Genomic DNA, 23701 nt, shown 5'->3' with positions numbered 1-23701 from the left:
ATATGAAGCGTTAAACGTGCAAAATATCGTGTTAATCTGTGTGAATATTAACCCTACTTGGGGCAGGCGGTACTTAAAGAAAATTGCGGTTCGTGAGCTATTGGCAACACAAGATGGAGTTTGCAGTCGTATTTTTTCAAGTATATGTTGGCCCTAGAGTGATGCATCCTCCAGTTTTCAGGGAAATGGTGGTTTTCAGAAAGTAATGGTTACGTGCGTAATATTTTGCGCTCTGCGTAAAATATCACGCGCTGCGTAATATCTTGTGCGCTGCGTAATATATTGCTTGAAAATATGTCATCGTAAGATAAATAACGCCAAGAACATCGCTTCTTAATTATGACAAGTGTCCTTTTAGTGAATCGAGTGAAAAATAAGAAGTGATAAGATTTTTAACGCATGCTATAAATAGCACTCCTTATTTCGGACTTTAGTGAATCGGGCCCATTGTTGTATTTTCTCTCTGCACTAAGAAATAACTCCACATACATTTGGGTCTGCCAAAAAGAATAATAGATTTTCAAAAGGGGCAGGTATTTTTTGGGTAGGACTTGCAAATGTGGTAAGTGTCAGGTCTCAGTATAACCATATTTTCCAACGTTACTCATGTTTTCTGTTTATTTATTGCCATCAACTTCCAATGATATCACTTTCAGTATGTGGTGACTGACCCATGGATTTTAAGATGTTCAGCAGGCAATGGGTTGGGGTTCAGATAAGGCAGTTGCTGGTCAGATCATATTAAGAGTACAAGCAGGCAAACATGTGGGTTCTGGTGAGGGTCATGGGTTTCAGACATTGGACCTGCACCAGATTCTAATATGATATTGAGCAACTGCATTAGTGTAAGGGGAGGCTAGAGCTGGGGTTTTCCAGGCTTTTTTTCTGTAATTTGAATCACCATGCTAGTACTTAAAAACCATTTTAACATTAAATTAACCCAACACAATTGTTTTGCCACCAATATGGATTTATAGTAGCTTATGTGGAATCAGTTTCAAGGTACATTTTATTATTAAAGAGAAAAATGAAATACTGTTAATTAAATGATTTGCTTAAAATGGGCTTTATAGTAGATGGCTTAACTTTAATTCTGGATAGAGAGTTCTGGATAAGAGATCCCATACTTGTACCCAGAACCAGATGGCAAAACTGAGTGTCCAGAGGCCACCCCTGAGAGTGAAATTCACCTAAAGTGTATTTTAAGGTTTTGCTCTCAGTGAGAACATGACAAAATGCCATTCTAGAGAGGTAAAACACTATAAACATATAGTTTTCCATGTAAACAATGTGCTTATTTATCTAGAGACGGATTTGTAATAAAGGCGCCCAGAGGCCGCCCTCATTACAAGCACATCCTGTTCCCAGTGCTCCGTATGCAAGCAATGTGTATGTGTGGCTGGGCAGCATGCCGCCACTAAAGTTGTGCCACTCTAAGCCTGGCCCTTTGTGGCCTCACCACAAATCCGGGCCTGTATTTATCTTCTCATTTTGTCAATAAATGTTTGTGCCATCAGTATCCAACACAAGGCTCACAAGATTTTCATATTTATCAGTCATTGTTAATGGCTGCAAAATTATTTAAATGACTGCAAAATTATTTAAAAACTGAAACTGACCTGTCTGTCAGCACATGACAAAGACTGGGGGTGCAACAAAGTCTGCTAATTACAGGGTGCAAGACACCCAGCTTTTACTTACCCCCAGAAGTAATAGCTGAGAAACTAGATTTTTGTTGATAAGCGTGCAAGGAAGTGGTAAGTTCCACTGTAATATTACAGATGCAGCCTGTTGCCATAAACCTAGCTGAAATATTTGCATGGCAGCTCACAGGCAAAGATGCATTGCTTTATCTTTGTGATTCTTAGTCTGTAAACTGAGTGACTAATGAGAAGTGTACTGTCATGCACATGTAGCTGACATTGAAAAAGGGCATCAGTCAAGTTCAACCTTTTTTCCAATTGCATCTTATCTAGTGAAAGGTAAAGTTTACCTAGAATTCTTTCTTATGGTAGGGTAGCCAAGCCTATCTATTACAACTGTCAAATCACTCTTAAGATGAAATCTCCTTTCTTTTGATTTTAAGGAATGTACTTGTGTCCCCTGCAAAGATATATTTGTGACTGAGAAGCAGAGATGCTCTATTAAAGTGACCCTGAAGCTTCTTAACATTTAGCACTATGGCGTGACTCCTTGAAAGGCGCCTGTATGTTATTGTGCTATTATTTTACTATAAACCACGCTGTCACCTTGATTTCAGATTTGAGGACCCTCTTATTCCTAATTTCAGTCAGGTTGGTGCCAGAGGAATTAAGCACTTCTGTCAAGGGAGTTATGAGGAATGTGGTAACAATGTTATTATAAAAAGATTCTGTTTGCCTGCTGACACCTTTTATTACTGACGCAAATTTTTTTTTTAAAGGTGAACTAAAACCTCTTCCATCTTAGACATTTCAATTTTTATGCCAGGCCCGGACTGGGAATATGGATATTCTGAGAAATCAAGTCTTATTTTATTGTCATCTCATCTGCATATAAAAATACACAGTGGGATGACATTGCAAAAAAATTTTCAACAAATATTATACCCATAAAACACACTCTACAGCAAAGAAATGCAAATTCAGCAGCAATATACAAAGCAAAGGATAATGTGCAAAATATTTTTTAATATATAAGCAATTTCATAAAAGATCAGTTATTCTATCTTGTTAGTATTTTGTACAATATAAAGCCATATTTATTTGTGTTCTCCCCACAACCAGTTGTGATTTACTGTGTATTATTGTTCAAATAAGCAATTACCATTCATTTTCATTCTATTTGCCTTCTAATTTTTTGTGCATATAACAATAGTATTTTTTGATGGCACTTTTGATGACACTCTTGGACTGCCATATTCCTTCTGTATATACTGGAGATCTCCAGGCTGCAGCCCATCAACTGTTCTTGATCTAAGATCTTTGACTATTGCTAGATGGATGCTGAATGTCCTACCTCAAAAAGAGAGCTGCAGCCTTCCCTATACCGCCCCTCCATATAGTCATGGAGCTTCTCAGTGATTTCTGATATGCATACATACATGGGCAACATTGACTGATGACAGTCTTTTCTGAGCAGGTTTGAGCTTACTGTATAAAGTGTGGGGTCAAAATTAAAATCACCCAAACTAGTCCAAACATTTCCAACCCATTATTTTCCAGTTCTTTGTTTAAAGAACTTCACTGAGGCAATAATCTTTGAGGAGAATGAAATGTTGGAGAACCACCCAAGAAACTATAATCAGGTACATAATATTCCGGGCTGGTGCGCCTATTTGCTAGAAACGGCACCAGGCCCAGGTATAACTGTGGAAGCTCAACATCGCCATGTTCTTTAGCTTCTTCCAAATTCTTTTTGTTCTAGTCTGGGCAGGCGCAAGTGCAGTAGAGTTAAAAACACAAAAAGCCAGCCTTTTCACTCTACTATGCCTGCCTAGGCCCTAAGACAAGAAGACAATACTGGAAGAAGCATTGGAGTAACCAGTGTGCACCGCACCCCTTGTACATCTTTTGCCTGCCCCCCTTCCATGGTCCCCTGCGGGGTCTTCTTCCTCTATAGTTACCACTGGAAAGAAGATCAGGCCACATGAGCTTCTACAGTAATAACCCAGACTGATGCAGTTTTCTGCTAACAAGAAAAAGGGCCAGGGGTACCAGGCAAGTAATTATAATTACTGGAGGAGCGGGGATGCTTAAAACTTGGCACCCTCAGTGATTTTAACTGTAGTTTTTAGTAGCCATTAAAAATATACTAAACAAAACAATTTGGAATGCCATCTGATTCTATGCATTTGTTAACCTGCAATCACGTGACCATGCCCTGAGTGCCCACAAAGGGGTAGGGCTAGAGGCAATACAAGCTAGAGCCCAGTACAGAAGCCAGTGGCACGGCTGTGGCATTTCACTTCTCCTGTCAGGTGCACGTTCTTGATCTTGTCCCCGCCCCCTCTTCCCAGTGGCTTCCAGGACGCGCTTGATTGACAGGCAAGATGTCGGTGCAGAAAGAGACAGGAGGGGATGCAGCAGCAGAGGCATCAGCATCGCCAAGCATCGGCTCTGGCATATTTTTGCAGCAAGCAGCAGCAGCAATCCTCTCCTCACACTAAGGGCCAGCGCTTACACACGGCACACATCCTAACTGAATGATATCAATAATAATAATAAAAAAAACTTATTCTGCAGCAACCAAATATTAGGCAAGCAAGTATCCTGCTAAGTGCCAGCTCCCTCGTCAGCTGAGCTGCCATGCAGGTGTTATAAAGGGACCGGCGCCCACTGACACTTTATTTCCCTGCCCCTTATTGGAAGCTTTGCAGCCACAGCCATTGCAGGCTAGGTCAAGGAACCCCCTATCCCCCGGATTTGCCCCCCTTACCACCAAAGTAAACACACTGAGACATAATGTGGCAAATTCTGTGGAGGTCACAGGCTTTTATTAATTCAAACCATAAAAAATATATATAGGTACACCCTGACCCCAGCTGCGGCTCTTATTTTCCAAACACAAAAACTATTGTGTCTCCAAAAAACCAACGTGGGCGCAATGCCCCAAAAATTTTATCATGAAAAAATTAGAGCAGGGATCATAGGGCCGCGTGCACTCAGTGATCGCTTTCTTAAGCTCATCCCCCTACCCAACGCGGGCGCAATGCCCAAAAAATTTACCATGAAACAATTAGAGCAGGGATCATAGGGCCGCGCGCACTCAGTGATCGCTTTCTTAAGCCCATCCCCCTGCTCCCTCGTTGTGCAAAAATGGCGCTAACCAGTCTCTTGCATGCATCAGAGAAGACCGTGCAGTCAAAGTCTGATGTACACTAGTGACTCACTAAAGGTAGGCCTGCACTTCAACCAACTCATGCTCTCAGAGCCGCACTTCCGCCAACCAATGGAAAAAAGGGGAGGGGTGACACCTATCCTTTTCCTATGGCCCCACTACATGAATTTCCACATGGCTCTATTAACCTTTCTCCTGGATTTCTCAATGCCCTTGGGGGAAATGGCGCCTCTCCAACTGCTCCTTTGTATCACATCTGACCATGCTATACACTGGACCCTCTCGTCCCTTAATATATCCGTTAGGTCATCCCTCATGGCTTCAATAAGGGCTGGGGTTTTATATGCAGTAAAGTCATTCCCCCCGCATGTACAACCATCAGATGTATAGTATTCCTGCGTTCTGCATCCAATGCCATACCTCTCAGCTGTTCCCATCTCATCCCTCTCCTACCAATCCATCTGATCTTCATGTGTTCCTTCGGCAAACCCATCTGTTGACCTGCAACCCCTGCATGCTCCGATGCCCAGAAAATAAAAGAATGCCCCAATATCAAAATGTTGCAAGCCGTTCCAACTCCTGCTGCGACAAAAAACAAACAAAAACTTTGGTTAAGACTTCTCACTTGCATAATTTACAGGCCTTATATACTTCTTGTATACCCTCGACTTCCATCGACCTAATGCCTTTATCTTGTCACTGCTACCACCCCCCATTGCAGCTTCAGTTGCTGCGCCGATTCTAAAAGAATGGGTCTTTGGGTCCCAACCATTATCGATCACCGCCTTCTTCAGAACTTGCCTAAACTTAAAGGCTGAAAGAGGGGAACCATCTTTATGCAACAACAATAGCTGCCCCCCCTCCGGACGCACCGCCATGTATTCCCTTAACAACTTTACTGGGCATGATACTTCCCCTGTTCCTTGTATACTTACCCATTTTCCTTTACCCATTTGATCTGTCTTCGACCTACTAATATAAATCAACAATTTATTTTTTTGTAATGATTCATTCTTGTATTGCATTCCTTTTTCTATTGCCTTCTTAGAAGGTGGCACCAGCTCACTAACACGAAAGTGTGAAATCGGACCTACCTCCTGCTACGGAAAAATGCGAAATTTCCGCCAATGTAGTAGCCGCAACCGCCTTGGACTTCCCCTCCTTGTAAAGTTCCCTCAAAAATTCCAATAAATTCTTAAAAGCATAATTTTTCTTACCACCAATGCAGAATAGCCGCCATCTTTCCCAAGCCCTTTTATAGCTGGCCAGAGTTTTTTCCGATAAAGACATGCTGTATAGCTCTTCTAATATGGGTTCACCAACTGCCATAAATTACCGAGACACGTGTGAGCAGATCTTTCTGCTTTAGGAGCTAATCTGAAGAAAAGATCCCACTTTTCCCTTGACAGGGCGTCTGCTAGTGTATTCTCGACCCCTGGGACATGTTGTGCTTTAAACGATATGTTAAATTTTAAACAAATCAGCACCAACAGGCTCAGTAACCTAATCAAGTGAATCAGATGACAAGTTGTTCACGGCATAAACTACCCCCATATTATCTGACAAAAACCTTATCGCTTTATTTTTTAATCCCTCTGCCCACAACTCTAACGCTACCAAAATAGGAAAAAGCTCCAACAGTGTCAGGTTCTTGGTTAATCCTTTCTCATGCCATGTCTGCAGCCATCTACCGGCACTCCATTTCCCTGCAAAGTAAGCCCCAAAACCAATGCTGCCTGCTGCGTCTGTGATGAAGTCTAATTCTTGACCATGCTTAACCATCCCTAACCCATAGGAATGACCCTACACGCAAAGTTTAACAAACCCATCAATTTCTGCATCTCCTTCAACGGTACCTTCCCAGCTGTTATCATTTTCTTAACTGCCCATTTTGTCCTCTCTACCTTGTCCTTGGGAAGCCTACACACCCTTGCCTCTGTATCTATCTCTACCTAAAAACTGCAAATTAGTCGTTGGAAACAGTGTATTTTCTTCCGCTACAGGCACACCCAATTCCTTTAACAACTGCAAAAATGTAACCAATGTTCCCTGGCATGCATCCCTTTTTTGGCCCGACAATCAAGAAATCATCCGAATAATGGGCTATAGCTCTACTCCCTGACCTCTTGTACAGTAACCAATGCAGGAATGTGCTAAATGCCTCGAAAAACGAGCATGATATCCCACATCCCATCGGAAGGCACATATCCACATAGAAAAATCCTTGAAAATAACAACCTATCAGCTTAAAACTATCAGGGTGTAATGGTAAGAGCCTAAACGCTGAATCAATGTCTACCTTTGCCATCAAAGCCCTTTTCCCATGCCTCTTAACTATCTCCAATGCATCTTCAAAAGATTGGTACTGAACTGTACATTGTTCCTTGATCAATGCATCATTGAACCCTTCTGTAAAACCTTTAAACAAAAACTCAGTTGCCTCCTTATCTGGGTAATCCTACTTGCCCACCTGTATTGGCGTTTCCGCTCTTCTGTTGAGTTGCACAAAAGGGCTGCACATTCACCTGCCCCTCCTTCTTTTCCCACACTCGCTCACCACATGAGACAACCCGCATGAAGAACATACATGCCTGAATTTACAAGTGTACCCCCTGATACACCTCCTCTCATTGTATGCAAAACACGCATTCCTTGGTTTAAAAGCGCTAAACCCTCTACTCGCGTTGTTATAACCTCCTTGCTCCTTAGACACGCACCTAGTCCACAAGTCTATATCCTTTTGACCAAATGACAAAACCTTGCTATTAACAATCTTTTTCCTAAACGCTCTGTCATAATTGGACCATGAAGTGCCCTTGTAAAACAGATAAGTATCTATGTATTTGATCACATTCAAACATTGCTCTGGCTTTCCTTTCAAATAAACACTAGCAAAAACCAAAAATCCCTTCAACCAATCAAAAATCGATTTGTTCCTCTTACCTTCCTTTTCAATCTTAACACCATCTTCTTTTGCCTTAAAGGGATAGTAACACCAAAAAATGAAAGTGTATAAAAGTAATTACTATATAATGTAATGCTGCCCTGTACTGGTAAAACTGGTGTGTTTTCCTTAGAAAGACTACTATAGTTTATATAATAAAGCTTCTGTGTAACCATGGGGGCAGCCATTTACAGGAGAAAAGGCATAGGTTACTTAGCAGATAACAGATAAAACCCCATTATATTCTACAAAGCTTATCTGTTATCTGCTATGTGCCTGTGCCTTTTCTCCTTTTTCCCAGCTTCAATGGCTGCCCCCGTGTTGACATAGCAGCTCATTTATATCAACTATAGTAGCGTTTCTGTTGCAAACTTACCAGTTTTACCATCGCAGGGCAACTGTACATTATATTTTAATTACTTTAAAACGCTTTCATTTTTTGGTGTTACTGTTCCTTTAACTGCTTCCCTTGTTAGTTCATACACATCCACAAATTTACCTGTTTCATTTGATTTCCTCAATTTCCTAGGCAAATGAGCTGTAGTCAAAGCACACGCATATGTATCCGCCGCCCCTAACGGTAGCAACAGCTGACCCCCTTCCTTTCCTCTCTTCCTATCACCTTCTTTTCCCTTACTGTCCTTAAAATATTTCTTAATTAATGCTAAAATCTTTCCCCTTCCGTCTCGCTATCAGATGTATCAGAGTCTGAATCCTGATTAGCCAACACATCTAGAGATCTCAACTCACCCAATGCAGCCTCCTGCGTGTACACTCCAGCATTCCTCTCCTCCCCCACCATATGAGATACAGATGAAGTGGCTGCCTGCTGATTTCCAATCCAACTCCCGTCTCCCATCTGCTGTCCCATCCTCTCCTTTCTCCATTGTCTCCAACTCTCCTCCTCCTCCCTATTCCTGAAAAAGAAACTTGCACGACCAAAATTATGACTGTACATGTTATCTTGTTGGTCCATCCACCTAGGCCTCCTTTGACAAGGCCTATGCGCCTTCCTCAGATCATAACTACAACCATCACCCTTTTCACAATAGTCCCCATCACAATAAGCATCCTCAAAAAAATCATCCTCATAACCACTGTACTCCCAACCTTGCAGACCCCCCCCATACCTGGGTCTCAAAGCGTCCTGCACGTATCTCGGTCGGCCATTACCTCTCAGTTGTATATTGCAACCCCCTCTTGCCCAGCCTCTCCCGCAACCCCCCCCAGGGACAGGATCAGCCTCCATGCCCCACTTACCTTCGTCCGATGCCTCATCCAACTCCTCTCCCCTTAGTGTGCTGCGCTCTCTCCCTCCTTCTGTCTCGGTGGCCGTGGACTTCTTTTCCCAGCGTTCAGATCCCCCCAATGTCCCCCTTCCTGCATCTCCCGATGTGGTCTGATCGCTACCCACATCCCTTACTCCCCCCCTTGGGACCCTTTCATGGTTTGCGTTGGTGGCAGTGGCAGCCTTCTTTCGGCCTATTCCCCCCCCTCGTGGGCCTCTGAACCCCCTCCCTTGTTCCGCTGCACTTACCGCGCACTCCCCTTGTTCCTCGCCACCTTCCGTACCCCCTCTGCCATCATCTGGAAATCTTCCTCAATCCCGCGACGTCCCACCGTTTCTCCTCACTACTTTGCCAACCCTTCCCAGCACCGGACGTTTGGTGTTCCTCTCCTCCTGCAAAATATACCTCACCTTCCTCTTCCGCGTGGTTCCTAACAACAACTCCCCCTGCACCCCTCCATCCCGGAAACCTTTTTGGCCGAAGAATCTTCCTCCTGGGCAATTCCACTCCTGCACCAATGGCATCCATTATTCAAGCAAAAATCACTTCTGCTTGTGCTGAACGATGCCTGCTGCTGATCCAGCCAAATCCTCCACGGACACCGATCCTAAACAAGTAAGAATGTGTCCTTAACAAACATACATCCCATTACATAGCTTGCTCTGCCTAACTCCCCTCCCCTGCCCCCTCCCCTAGCCCGCCCCTCTCTTTCCCTCCGCTGCTCACCCTTCTATTGTTCTACCTGGAGCTGGCCGGGGGAGGGAGCAGGCCCTGTACGAATGATCATATGGCTAAAGGGGGAAGGGGTCCTAGCCTAAATTCATTTCAGCCCTGTCTGGGCTTCATTTACACTAAGCTCCATATTTATTTATTTAGTGCTGGCAGCATCAGCACCGCTGCCTGGTGTTCGTGTCATACAGCAGCATCTCGGCAGGAGGCACCGGGGAGCTCCCCAATGGAGGCAGCCTGAACAGCCAGCCAGTGCCCAAGGGTGCAGCCCCCTGTGCTGCCCCATCCATGTACCTGTGCTGAGGACTTGGCTGCTGGAAGGACACTTTATTTCCCTGCCCCTTACTGGAAGCTTTGCAGCCACAGCCATTGCAGGCTAAGCTCCATATTTATTTATTTAGTGCTGGCAGCATCAGCACCGCTGCCTGGTGTTCGTGTCATACAGCAGCATCTCGGCAGGAGGCACCGGGGAGCTCCCCAATGGAGGCAGCCTGAACAGCCAGCCAGTGCCCAAGGGTGCAGCCCCCCTGTGCTGCCCCATCCATGTACCTGTGCTGAGGACTTGGCTGCTGGAAGGAAGCTGAGGGCTGCAATAAGGGGGGCACAATCAAAGGGGACTTTTATTTTCTTTTTCTCTTCATTGTTTTTGGGGGGGAGGGGGGAGGGAGGGAAAAGAAAGAGGGGGGTTGCAGATCAAGGGAGAGAAATGGATGAAGATAATGTGCCCAGCAGCGACGAGCAGCCCCTGAGTTTGCAGAAAGCCCTGCAGCAGTGCGAGTTGGTCCAAAACATGATAGACATCAGCATCTCCAACCTGGAGGGTCTCCGGACCAAGTGTGCCACCTCCAACGACTTGACCCAGAAAGAGATCAGGACACTGGAGGTAGGAGATTACCTGGGGCCCCCCTCCCCTGGAAATGCATGCTACATTGCTACTAACGGCAGCTTGTTTCTGCTGCTGCGATTTATTTATTCCTACTAATATGTCTGCTTGTTAAGCAGTGATTTGCATTTGGTTCTTTATTGGCCTTCAGCCACTCAACGGGTTAGTGAGCCTTTATTTCCATCCCATCCCCCTATCTTCCTTGCTGCCAGTGGTTTTGTTTATATCTCTTGCTTGGTGTGCGGTGCCATAAATGAAGCAGCTGCAGTGAGTCGGAGTGAGCCTGCGCATTCTGCAGGTGGTCGCAAAGGTGCTTCTCTCTAGCAGACTGTGTGCAGTGCTCCCTTCCAACACCCCCTCCTCATCATCACCATCCTTCATCTTCCTCAGCCCACACCTTCTCCAGATCCCTACTTGCCTGTTGCAGATAGATGCCATATTTATTTATTTTATTGTATTGTGTAAGGGTGGTGCGTTCACTACTGTATCTGTATGGCTCAAATCGGTGCACTGCAAAGGGGGGCTTGCAACAGACGCAATGGGGGAAGAACACAGAGTGAGGATGGAGGGAAAAAATATCAGTGTACTGTATAGCAGTAACCCAGACCTCCTACTTCTTCTTATAATACCTTTACCTCCACCTAACCTTAGCCTAGTTTTTAAAAATATGGCATATAGATTGGATTTGTATATATAAAAAAAAAGAAATATTCCTACATGTGCATTGCAACACAACTGTCTAGTCAATCCATTTGTTCATATCAGCCAACTTCCATGACAATCATCTATTTGTAATAATCTTTGAGGAGAATGAAATGTTGGAGAACCACCCAAGAAACTATAATCAGGTACCTAATATTCCGGGCTGGTGCGCCTATTTGCTAGAAACGGCACCAGGCCCAGGTATAACTGTGGAAGCTCAACTTTGCCATGTTCTTTAGCTTCTTCCAAATTCTTTTTGTTCTAGTCTGGGCAGGCGCAAGTGCAGTAGAGTTAAAAAGCCAGCCTTTTCACTCTACTATGCCTGCCTAGGCCCTGAGACAAGAAGACAATACTGGAAGAAGCAGTGGAGTAACCAGTGTGCACAGCACCCCTTGCACATCTTTTGCCTGCCCCCCCCCCCCTTCCATGGTCCCCTGCGGGGTCTTCTTCCTCTATAGTTACCACTTGAAAGAAGATCAGGCCACATGAGCTTCTACAGTAATACCACAGACTGGTGCAGTTTTCTGCTAACATGAAAAAGGGCCAGGGGTACCAGGCAAGTAATTATAATTACTGGAGGGGGCGGGGATGCTTAAAATTTGGCACCCTCAGTGATTTTAACTGTAGTTTTTAGTAGTCATTAAAAATATACTAAACAAAACAGTTTGGAATGCCATCTGATTCTATGCATTTGTTAACCTGCAATCATGTGACCATGCCCTGAGTGCCCACAAAGGGGTAGGGCTAGAGGCAATACAAGCTAGAGCCCAGTACAGAAGCCAGTGGCACGGCTGTGGCACTTCACTTCTCCTGTCAGGTGCGCGTTCTTGATCTTGTCCCCGCCCCCTCTTCCCAGTGGCTTCCAGGACGCGCTTGATTGACAGGCAAGATGTCGGTGCAGAAAGAGACAGGAGGGGATGCAGCAGCAGAGGCATCAGCATCGCCAAGCACCGGCTCCGGCATATTTTAGCAGCAAGCAGCAGCAGCAATCCTCTCCTCACACTAAAGGCCAGCACTTGCACACGGCACACATCCTAACTGAATGATATCAATAATAATAATAAAAAAAGCTTATTCTGCAGCAACCAAATATTAGGCAAGCAAGTATCCTGCTAAGTGCCAGCTCCCCCATCAGCCGAGCTGCCATGCAGGTGTTATAAAGGGACCGGTGCCCACTGACACTTTATTTCCCTGCCCCTTATTGGAAGCTTTGCAGCCACAGCCATTGCAGGCTAAGCTCCATATTTATTTATTTAGTGCTGGCAGCATCAGCACCGCTGCCTGGTGTTCGTGTCATACAGCAGCATCTCGGCGTGAGGCAACGGGGAGCTCCCCAATGGAGGCAGCCTGAACAGCCAGCCAGTGCCCAAGGGTGCAGCCCCCCTGTGCTGCCCCATCCATGTACCTGTGCTGAGGACTTGGCTGCTGGAAGGAAGCCGAGGGCTGCAATAAGGGGGGCACAATCAAAGGGGACTTTTTTTTTCTTTTTCTCTTCATTGTTTTTGGGGGGGAGGGGGGTGGGAGGGAAAAGAAAGAGGGGGGTTGCAGATCAAGGGAGAGAAATGGATGAAGATAATGTGCCCAGCAGCGACGAGCAGCCCCTGAGTTTGCAGAAAGCCCTGCAGCAGTGCGAGTTGGTCCAAAACATGATAGACATCAGCATCTCCAACCTGGAGGGTCTCCGGACCAAGTGTGCCACCTCCAACGACTTGACCCAGAAAGAGATCAGGACACTGGAGGTAGGAGATTACCTGGGGCCCCCCTCCCCTGGAAATGCATGCTACATTGCTACTAACGGCAGCTTGTTTCTGCTGCTGCGATTTATTTATTCCTACTAATATGTCTGCTTGTTGAGCAGTGATTTGCATTTAGTTCTTTATTGGCCTTCAGCCACTCAATGGGTTAGTGAGCCTTTATTTCCATCCCATCCCCCTATCTTCCTTGCTGCCAGTGGTTTTGTTTATATCTCTTGCTTGGTGTGCGGTGCCATAAATGAAGCAGCTGCAGTGAGTCGGAGTGAGCCTGCGCATTCTGCAGGTGGTCGCAAAGGTGCTTCTCTCTAGCAGACTGTGTGCAGTGCTCCCTTCCAACACCCCCTCCTCATCATCACCATCCTTCATCTTCCTCAGCCCACACCTTCTCTAGATCCCTACTTGCCTGTTGCAGATAGATGCCATATTTATTTATTTTATTGTATTGTGTAAGGGTGGTGCGTTCACTACTGTATCTGTATGGCTCAAATCGGTGCACTGCAAAGGGGGGCTTGCAACAGACGCAATGGGGGAAGAACACAGAGTGAGGATGGAGGGAAAAAATATCAGTGTACTGTATAGCAGTAACCCAGACCTCCTACTTCTTCTTATAATACCTTTACCGCCACCTAACCTTAGCCTAGCTTTTAAAAATATGGCATATAGATTGGATTTGTATATATAAAAAAAAAGAAATATTCCTACATGTGCATTGCAACACAACTGTCTAGTCAATCCATTTGTTCATATCAGCCAACTTCCATGACAATCATCTATTTGTATTAATCAGTTTTAGGATAAGCAGACTCTAAGGTTTATAAATCAGTAATCAAAATGAAGACCCAAAGTGCAAAAAGAAAATTCACTGCCCCCCTCCCTTTCCAACACTCCTGCACACACCTAACCCTTTATAACACATAGAAAGGAATAGATAAGCAAGGCAGTTCTCTGGCTGTAGCACCTTCATCAGTAAAACCAACCCATTATTACAGTTTGCACGACTGTATCATATATGTAAGGCACAGAGGCCCTCTGTAGTGCAGTCACATGGTTGGTTAGACTACAAGAAATGTGATGGCAGGGAAACAATTTCCATGCACATACTGTACAAAATAAACCAAGCATTTGCCCTAAATATAACATGTACAGAATGCATATGTGCAAGTCTCCATACTCATCCCCTGCTGTGGCGAAAGCCTGCCTTGCTCAAAACTGGACCATGACAGTTACATCTGGGCATTAAATGATTTTCTGAGCATAACAGAATAATTTCTTTAATGAAACGATATGCCAAAAGTACATATCTTATGCTACCAAATATTCTTCTTTGTTATAGGCAATTATATCAAGAAAGTTTCCATTTTGATTTTTTTTTATCACACACTGACTATTAAATATAGGGAATAATGTACCTCACACTGTAAAAGGAAAAAGAATATTAGAAGTTACCATGGAGTTGTATGACCATATCAAGGTAGAAGGCCTCAGGCTGAGATATTTTATACTGGTGTGACTATAGCAATTCCAAGATATTTTATATTTTCTTAATATTTTAATAGAGGGGTATACATTTTCTTGAGCAATATTCTGTAAATATATATTTAAAGTGCAGGACCAGAGTTAAAGAGCCAAGACCTACATCATTAAAAGCCAAAGGCAGTTTAGGTAATGTTGGAGTCCCAGCTCAACATCCAATGCAGCAATAAGGGATCAACTGGAAAAAAAAAACATGGAAACCAAAAATATGTTACAGTTATTGCACAGTGTGACAAGATGCAATGTATTGATAAACAAAATGCATTTTGTATCCCTTCAGCCCTCTACTGAAAAAAATCCCTGGTACAGAAGAAATATATTATATATGTATGCTGTGTTAAATATATTCAACCTCCAGCTGGTGATTAGCACATGTGATAACTGAAACCACAGGATTGACATCTCTGTGGTATATACACACATAAAATATTGGGCCAGTGTTAATTTGATGGGACCTTTGATTGGAAGTTCCACTGGGGAAGGGAATGATGAGAATGATTATTACATTCTGTGAAGCACTGCAGAATATGTAGGCACTGTACAAATACAAGATATTCTTATGAGAGATATTACATTTTATTAAATGTTATTTGTAATATCTGTATCTGTATAAATGTGATCTGTAATACTCAATAGGGCAGTTCGGGAACCATCCTGAACTGGCCTATTGAGTATTACAGATAAAAGAATGCTTAACAGAAAATACTTCTGTGTATGTGTTTTCGCAAAGCAGATGCGAGAGTCACTTTTATCCTGACTAAATGGGACTATTTACGATTCATCAATGAAAAGTAAAAAAATTTGCAAATGTATGACTGAAAGATATTAATTCCCCTGCCATACATATCTAGGGATCATAAAACCTCCCATGGTGTTTGCTGAGTATTGCTATTCTACCATATTGCTATAATATACTTGGAACAGTATACTGCAGAATTTCTAACCTTCCTATACTTTGCCCATATTCTTTTCTGACAATACTTATCTACCTAACAATAAGATTGTTGTTTGTGGGCCACTTTGTATTCATTCCTATGGGATTTTTAAAAGTGTATTTATCAAGTGGTGATCTGTAACTTCGACCCTTTGATAAATATGCTTCTGAAAATCCCATAGTTATCCCTTTCACTTGTAGCCAGTGATAAAAATGCAGCATATGTGGAATGTGCCATAATCCACATTAAATGTGCTCAGTATATTGTGAGTGGGTCCCAAAGCTCAGGCGACTAACAGCAGCACAGAGCTTGTGCAGTAAACAAGCAGAAAAGAATATGGGAAGCTACTGGGGGCATATTTGGGGGCACAGATCTTCCCTGCTAAAGGGCGGTAGTTGCCTTGGGCTGCTATAGAATCCCAAAATAAATGGTAAAATAAATGCCTGCTTAACTGCCACAAAAAGTTAGTAGTTTTGGTTCTTTGAGAGATACTTACACTTTGGTGAATGACTGATTCATTCTGCTAGTCTAAAGCAAGTTGTGTATCAGATTATGGTAAAATAAATGCCGGCTTCACTGCCACAAAAAGTTAGTAGTTTTGGTTCTTTGAGAGATACTTACACTTTGGTGAATGACTGATTCATTCTGCTAGTCTAAAGCAAGTTGTGTATCAGATTATGGTAAAATAAATGCCCGCTTCACTGCCACAAAAAGTTAGTAGTTTTGGTTTTTGAGAGATACTTACACTCTGGTGAATGACTGATTCATTCTGCTAGTCTAAAGCAAGTTGTGTATCAGATTATGGTAAAATAAATGCCCGCTTCACTGCCACAAAAAGTTAGTAGTTTTGGTTCTTTGAGAGATACTTACACTTTGGTGAATGACTGATTCATTCTGCTAGTCTAAAGCAAGTTGTGTATCAGATTATGGTAAAATAAATGCCCGCTTCACTGCCACAAAAAGTTAGTAGTTTTGGTTCTTTGAGAGATACTTACACTTTGGTGAATGACTGATTCATTCTGCTAGTCTAAAGCAAGTTGTGTCAGATTATTCTGCTAAACAGAAACTCCTAGCACATGAAAGGGACATATTTATAAAGGTGTGTAAAACAGCGGTGTGAGAATTTACAACACATCACTGGTGTGTGGGGGCATCATTTGCTGCCTGCAGGGTCAGAAATGTCCAGCAGTCAGTCAGTCTGACCCTACACCAGGCTACACTATGTAAAAGCATGTGTATTTGTAAAGGTGTGTAATGAATGCATCGCTGAGTGAACACTTATAATGTGAAAAGAAGTGTTGGTTTGAATAAAGCCTTGTAAACCACTTATTTCACATTTTGTGACAATTTTTTTCCTAAACTTAACACATTGATTGTAATGTATTACACAGCATCTGAGTTGGTGCACAATTATGAAGTCCACTTTTGGAGTAAAACGATAAATTACATGACAGGAGCATCGTTGGATCTTGCCCTGCCCCTCGCCAACTAACCCCCCACCCCTCCTTTACTTCCCATCCCCAAGAAACACAAAGACACCCAGTTTTTGGGATGAAAATGTCCGCGGAACATTTATTATTATCAACTGAAGTTTTAATTTAAAATGTATCATAAAGAACAAATAGCATATCATAAACATCTCATAAACACAGTCCAATGTAACACAAAACTCTTAAACAACCATGCACTGTAACAACCCAATAACTGCGCAACACAACTAGCGCCGCCAGCTGCCATCTTAGCCCGGAACCACCTACTCCCCAACAAAATTCACTTCCTGACACACTTCCTTGTTAGTGATTGTATTCGCTTACCTTATACCTTGGTGCTCCTGTTAGGAGAAAACTGCACCAGGCCGGGTTAGCTGCGAATGAGTGATCCCCTTCCTCTTGTCTTCTTTCTTCATGATCCCTGGGCCGACACATGTGCAGTAGTTACCCAGGGCTGGTGCGGTTTTCTCCTAACAGGAGCACCAGCCTAGTGTACTTGGTAAGTGATTACAATCACTGGGGGGTGCCTAATATTTTGGCACCCGCCAGTGATTGTACCTTTCCTTCTCCTGAAACCTATCAATCCATCTGCTCTGCTTCTATATTTGTGAGTATTAAATGCACAACTCTGCATTTGGATTTTGTAATATTTAATTTTGAAATTTCACAAGGAGCTAGCCATGTTCTCCACTTCCCAGGGTGCCACAGCCATATGATTTGTGCTTTGATAAACTTCAATCGCACTTTACTGTTGTGGTGCAAGTTGAATTGATATCATGCCCCCTTTCCCCCCTAGCAGCCAATCACCAGAACAGTGGGAAGGTAGCAAGATAGCAGCGCCATGACACCTGTATTGCTAAAAGTGGTAGATATCAGAATAGCACTCAACAGTAAAAAAATTCAAGTCTGCCTCATGACTCCTTCAGTTACATGGGAGGAGGAGAAACAATACCTGAAAGCAGTTCTGTTTTGTAATGCTGGCACCTTCTGAAAGCTCAGAATCAGACACTGAGATGACTGCCTACACACCAATATTAGAGCTAAAGAAAGTTTATATGGTAGAGTGAATTATTTGTTATGTAACTAGTGTAATTTAGATAAAAAGTATACCATAAAAATCATGACAGAATCCCTTTAAACATTTTCTATCTCAGATTTAGATCAGACAGTAGATGGTGCCTTGGTAATTGTTGTTAAGATATTAAAATATGTTCTTGATGAGTCCAGAGGACCTTATTTAGGGCCCACTGGCCTAAACCATAACTAGAATGAAGAGGTATCAGACTTCATATGTTCATTTTCTGAAATTGTAAATACTCCACAAGAAAAGTCATTGGAGTTCTGATCACTGACTAATAAAGATGATAACTCTACTTCCTGAGGCAAGAAAAGCATTTGATTATAAAGGGAATATTAGATTCTACCCACAGTAAATGAATTGGAGACTAAAATTATTGATGATGTGGTATTTGCAAAGTTGCTTCTACCTGAAAGCCTCATACAGTAAGGTTCAATGCAGTGCTACAATGCTGAAACGTTTGTGATTATAATTTGCCTACACTACAAATGTATCTTAAATCTGTCATAAGGGTTGTTGTGTGCACCAATAAAAATATGCTCTGTGGTCATTTTCATAAAGCTTCATGTCAAATGGTGCAGATATTATGATGTTCTGTGTTATGTGCCATTTTTATTCTGCCATTGTTTTAAAATAAAATCAGATAAACAATTCAGTAGGTTTCACTTAGGGGCACATTTATCAAATTACGACAGGTACAAAAATTTGTATTTGGTCGTGTTTTCTGCGACTTTTTCGTACTTTGCGCGACTTTTTTCGTACCTTTGCACAACTTTTTCGTACTTTGTGACAAAATTTGTGCGACAAAATCGTATAGTCACGTCAAGTACTAAAGTTTCGGATTCATTCAAGCTTCGGTATCGTGACTTTCCTTGGGCCAGGTTGGAGCTGCCTATGGGAGGCTTCCAAAATCATGCACTGAAGGATCAAAGTCGGAAAGATTCTTCCCGCCATTTACGATCGTGCGATACGAAAATTTTGTGACTTTTTGATCGCCAATACGATATTATCGTGACTATTCCGATTTCTTCGTAAGCATTTTCGTGATATTTGCGATCATCAGAAATTATTGTATCTGATCCAAAGTTTTCCCATTTCGGGATTAAATCTCGTACTTTTGATGAATGTGTTGTAAAGTTTTATGTCCATTTTGACATACAGTACCTTATACCATGGAAACAAATGCCTACATGCTGGGCCACAGGAGGAGTCAGGAGGTATTTTAAATGGTAACAGGTTGTTTAACAGATGTGTTCAAGCCCCCATCTGTAGCCCGACTTTTGCTATGGTTTCATAGGTATCCAGAACAGAAAATTATTATTTACAGGTAAGCTTACCCATTAGCCAATCCTCCTGGCCTCTTTATTGAACCCTCCTCTGCAGCTACGCTGGTTTAGAGAATGGCCTAGCCAAAAGTAAAACTAACTGTGCTTTACTACAGTGTGTTAATTTGTTGGCTATATTTATAATTTAAAGGAATCCTGTAATAGGAAAGCATGTTTTTTTCCAAAACGCATCAGTTACTAGAGCTTCTTCAGCAGAATCCTGCATTGAAATCTATTTTTCAAAAGAGCAAACAGATTTTTAAATTTTAATATTTAATTCTGAAATTTGATGTGGGGCTAGACATAGTCTTAGTTTCCCAGATGGCCTCAGTCATGTGACTTGTGCTCTAAATGCTGTCAAAGTTTTTCTTTATTGCAAAAACAAATTGTGGAATTTGCTAAGGTTATTGCACTGGAAACCCAGCATTACCAAACTCACAAGAGGTTCTGTTTATGATTCCTTGAACCCAAAGGCTTAAGCAATCATAAATCTGGCTCCAAGTGTTGCATGTGAATAAGTATTTAAAAGGCATCAGAAACCAAAGGTGTTTGACGCTTAAAAGGCACTTATACAAAGAATTGCACTTGAGAGTCATGGGTAAGTACCCAGTTTTTTTGCTGGTGGCACTCAATGTGTATTTTGTTGCATGTATGTGATGTTGGAGCAGCAATTGCAGGGAGCATTTACTTGTGAGAGATGCAGGCGGGTTTTCCGCTTGAAATCATGGGGCAAGAGGGTGAAGTGATTTATTCTTTGGAAGATAGGTTATATGAGGTTTTTGGCATAGTAAGAGAAAATGAGGTGGACATTTGGTTGGGGGTATTGATAATAGCAGGGAGGATTGCAAGTTGTATTTTCACAATTTACAACTAGCACTAGTATTAAATATATGTTTACGAATGCAAGAATCCTGACTGGTAAAATGGAAGAGCTGGAGGTGAAATATGAGGTAACTGGAATTGATGAAACTTGACTGATTGAGTCACACTGCTGGGCAGTAAATATAGGGGGCTATGTTGTTTCAGAGGGACAGGGGAAACAGAAAAGGATCACGATTAAAAAAAGAAATATAAAGGATAAAGTGATGGTGGAAAATGAGGGGCTGAAGCATTATGAGGTTAACAGATTGTAAAGATTCCTGCAAATGAAGTGTAGTGTATGCCATAGACCCCCTTAGTAATTAAGACCCCCCCCCATAGACCCCCTTAATGAAGAATTCTTATTCTACAGTTCAGCTTCTGCTGCTAGTTTGGGGCAAGGAATTTTAATTACCCAGGTATTGGCTAGAACGACTGTACTGCCAGAACAATTAATGCGAACAAGTTTATAAACTAGTTGTTTATCACAGGTTGTTGAGGAGACATACAGAAATCATGATATACTAGATCTAGTGATCTCTAACAACCCAAAAATGTATAGCAAATGTGCAAGTAGTATAACCCCTGGGTAATAGGGACCATATTGTTATCTCATTTAATGTTTGTTGCAAAAAGCAAATGTAAAAAATTTTTCAGTTCCTGAAAGTGATACCGACTAAAAATAAAAACTACTCTTCAAAATATTAATGTGCATTAAAAGTTACCTAGAAATCATGTTGATCGTTTTTCACTGATAGGGCTGCTTTTGTAAGGAATTGATACCTGAAGTTCCTAAACCCGACAGCACAAATATGGCTGCCCCCTCATAGGGGAGCATAGGGATTGGATAGGTAATGTAAACACACTGGGAAGCTAGAAAAAGCATGCAAAGTCTTATGTTATAATAGTTTTAAAAAATAAAAGTTTAATTACAACACATTCTAAGATTAACCCCAAAAGGGTTAAGTATACTGATAGTAAAAATATGCAAGCTAAGGGTGTGGTGCCATTAAAATTAAAATAATCTGGTTATGAATGGTATGGCAATGGAATGGAAAGATATGGAAAGGCAAATGTGCATAATCAGTCTTTGATAAGTACAGGGCTCCCATTAAACTGTGTGAGCACTTCTGCAAACATTGCATGAACCATTTTACATATGTATAACATCTGCATACACAAAGTCACAGCTTAGAAAGTCCACTTATAAGTCAATAAATAAATAAGTAAAGGCTTCTCACAACAACTTTACAATCATAAGCCCAGTTAGTAACTGCACACTATATTAAAGTCACCCACATTTCTTCATACAGATCCCATTTCGTGTACTGTAGATACAGAGTCTCAAGACAATTAGTCCTCAGTTAATTCACTGAGCATTTGTGCACACTTTATAAAAAAACTCCGCACATTCATTTTGACTGAAAGTTTTTGGAGGAAAGAATTATATTAGCCATGAACTTTTGTTTGCTACTAATTCTAAGTGAGTAAATGATGGTTGAAGGCCATAGGCCAGAGAAGGTTCAGTCCTTGCATCACTTGTTTTTATTTTTCAGTCTAGTTATTAAACACTGAATTGGATACTAAAAGTGCTGTCTCTAGTTTGCTGATAATGTTAAGTTGGGAAAAAGATCCACAAAAGATGTTTTGACTGTACAACGGGATTTAGATAAATTGAGAGACTAGGGCTACAGCAGATGACAAATATGGTTCAATGTTGATAAATGTAAGGTCAAGGATTTTGGTGTAACTGCTTATGAACAATTTTTATACTTTTAAATGGATATGTCTTGTGACAGTATTAGATAAATGAGAATGATATTTGGTTATACCACTTTCTATAAGAAGTGTCTGTAAACCTGTAAAACATAAAGTAATGCTTGACAAGGGACAGACTAATTGTATAAAAGCAGTATTTTATTTCATTATACAGTACCCGGAGCAATTTTAGGCACAAGTCTATAATGCTGAAGTAGAGAAAATGCAGAGGGAAACATAATATATGAAAAGAAATGTTTGGGATATGAATCAGTTGTGCCTTTTCTAAAGAAGAAGTTTATTTAGTTATATTTATAAATACAGTATGCTAACGGCCAACACAGACACATCTCTGGGAAGAAGCAAAAATCATGCATTTAGATTACAAAAAATGCCAAATTTACCACTAGTACTGTGAAAGTTGCTTCATAGAAAAGGCAGGCAATTCATCAAATACTATTGTGGGAGGCTGTAGTGACAGGTTTGCTGTAATGCAGTGGTTGTCAGACTTTCTCCATTCAACCCCCTTTGGAAGTCCAACCTTTAGTTAGGGCTGCCATTTGCTCATAACATGATTAAAGACATATATAGGTGTATCAATCATATATAGCTGAATCCTTTCCAAGAATATCTAGAACAGCAAATAGGTGTTCATCATAAATCTCTCCATAATTGAACCTTTGGATTTTAAATGTATAGGTGTAAATAGGCATGCTTTGAAAATCTTAACCCAACCCCTTGGCATTTGGCTGAGCCACACTGCCACTGCTCCAAGCTCCCTAACACACCCAGCTTTCAAAAAAGTAGTACAGCTATGGGATCTGTTGTGCAGAAACCCATTATACAGAAAGCTACGAATTATGGAAAAGTCATCTCCAATAGACCCCATTATAAGCAAATAAATCAAATTTTTCTAAATGTTTTGCTTTTTCTCTCTAATTTTAAAACATTATCCTGTACTTGATCCAAACTAAGATATAATTAATCCTTATTAGAGGCAAAACAACCCTACTGAGTTAAATTAATGTTAAAATAATTTTTTAGTAGACTTAAGTCACAGAGATCCAAATTACGGAAAGCCCCCTTATCCGGAAAGCCCCAGGTTCCGAGCATTTTGTATAAAAGTTTTTATACCTGTATATACTTTATTATCCAGTAATATAAAGCAATACAATGTTGATTCTCATTCCTTGTTTTTTCCGTTTTGAGGCAAAAATGGCAAGAGCTATAAATGACATATGTTTGCCTGTGAATCTTATAGACACTGTAGGGCAGTGCTGTCCAACTTCTGCGGTGCCGAGGGCCGGAATTTCTCTTGCATACATAGTGGAGGGCCGCTAATGGAAGCCAGTTTTGGCCACTCCCCCATTTTAATCCACACCCACTTCAAACCACACCCATTTTATCACTATGGTCGCTGCAGGAATATCAACCATCATTCATATGTTAAAGAATTATATTATGTCATATTAAGACACACCCTTAAATCCATATGCCTCCTCCTCCCCTGTGGATAGCACAGCAACCCCCAGCATATAATTACACACCTTAGGGACCATTTAATGGCTATTTCCAACTGCTAACAAACTCCCAGAACAAACCCCT

General features: G+C 41.8%; 1 protein-coding gene across 2 annotated transcripts in view; it reads left to right on the top strand.

The window, feature by feature from the left end:
- Positions 1–12907: 12907 nt before the first annotated feature.
- The window catches only part of ksr2 (kinase suppressor of ras 2), a 184351-nt gene continuing 173557 nt past the window's right edge, over positions 12908–23701 (top strand). For both annotated transcript variants that reach the window (XM_031892817.1, XM_018090607.2), the window contains exon 1: positions 12908–13104. In XM_031892817.1, the coding sequence (XP_031748677.1) occupies positions 12928–13104 (177 nt within the window). In that variant the 5' untranslated portion in view covers positions 12908–12927. The remainder of the gene's footprint in view (positions 13105–23701) is intronic.

Source organism: Xenopus tropicalis, chromosome 1 (assembly GCF_000004195.4).
Source record: "Xenopus tropicalis strain Nigerian chromosome 1, UCB_Xtro_10.0, whole genome shotgun sequence".
Taxonomy (NCBI): domain Eukaryota; kingdom Metazoa; phylum Chordata; class Amphibia; order Anura; family Pipidae; genus Xenopus; species Xenopus tropicalis.
The sequence above is the reverse complement of the archived record's forward strand: the minus strand, read 5'-3'. Positions and strand labels throughout refer to the sequence as shown.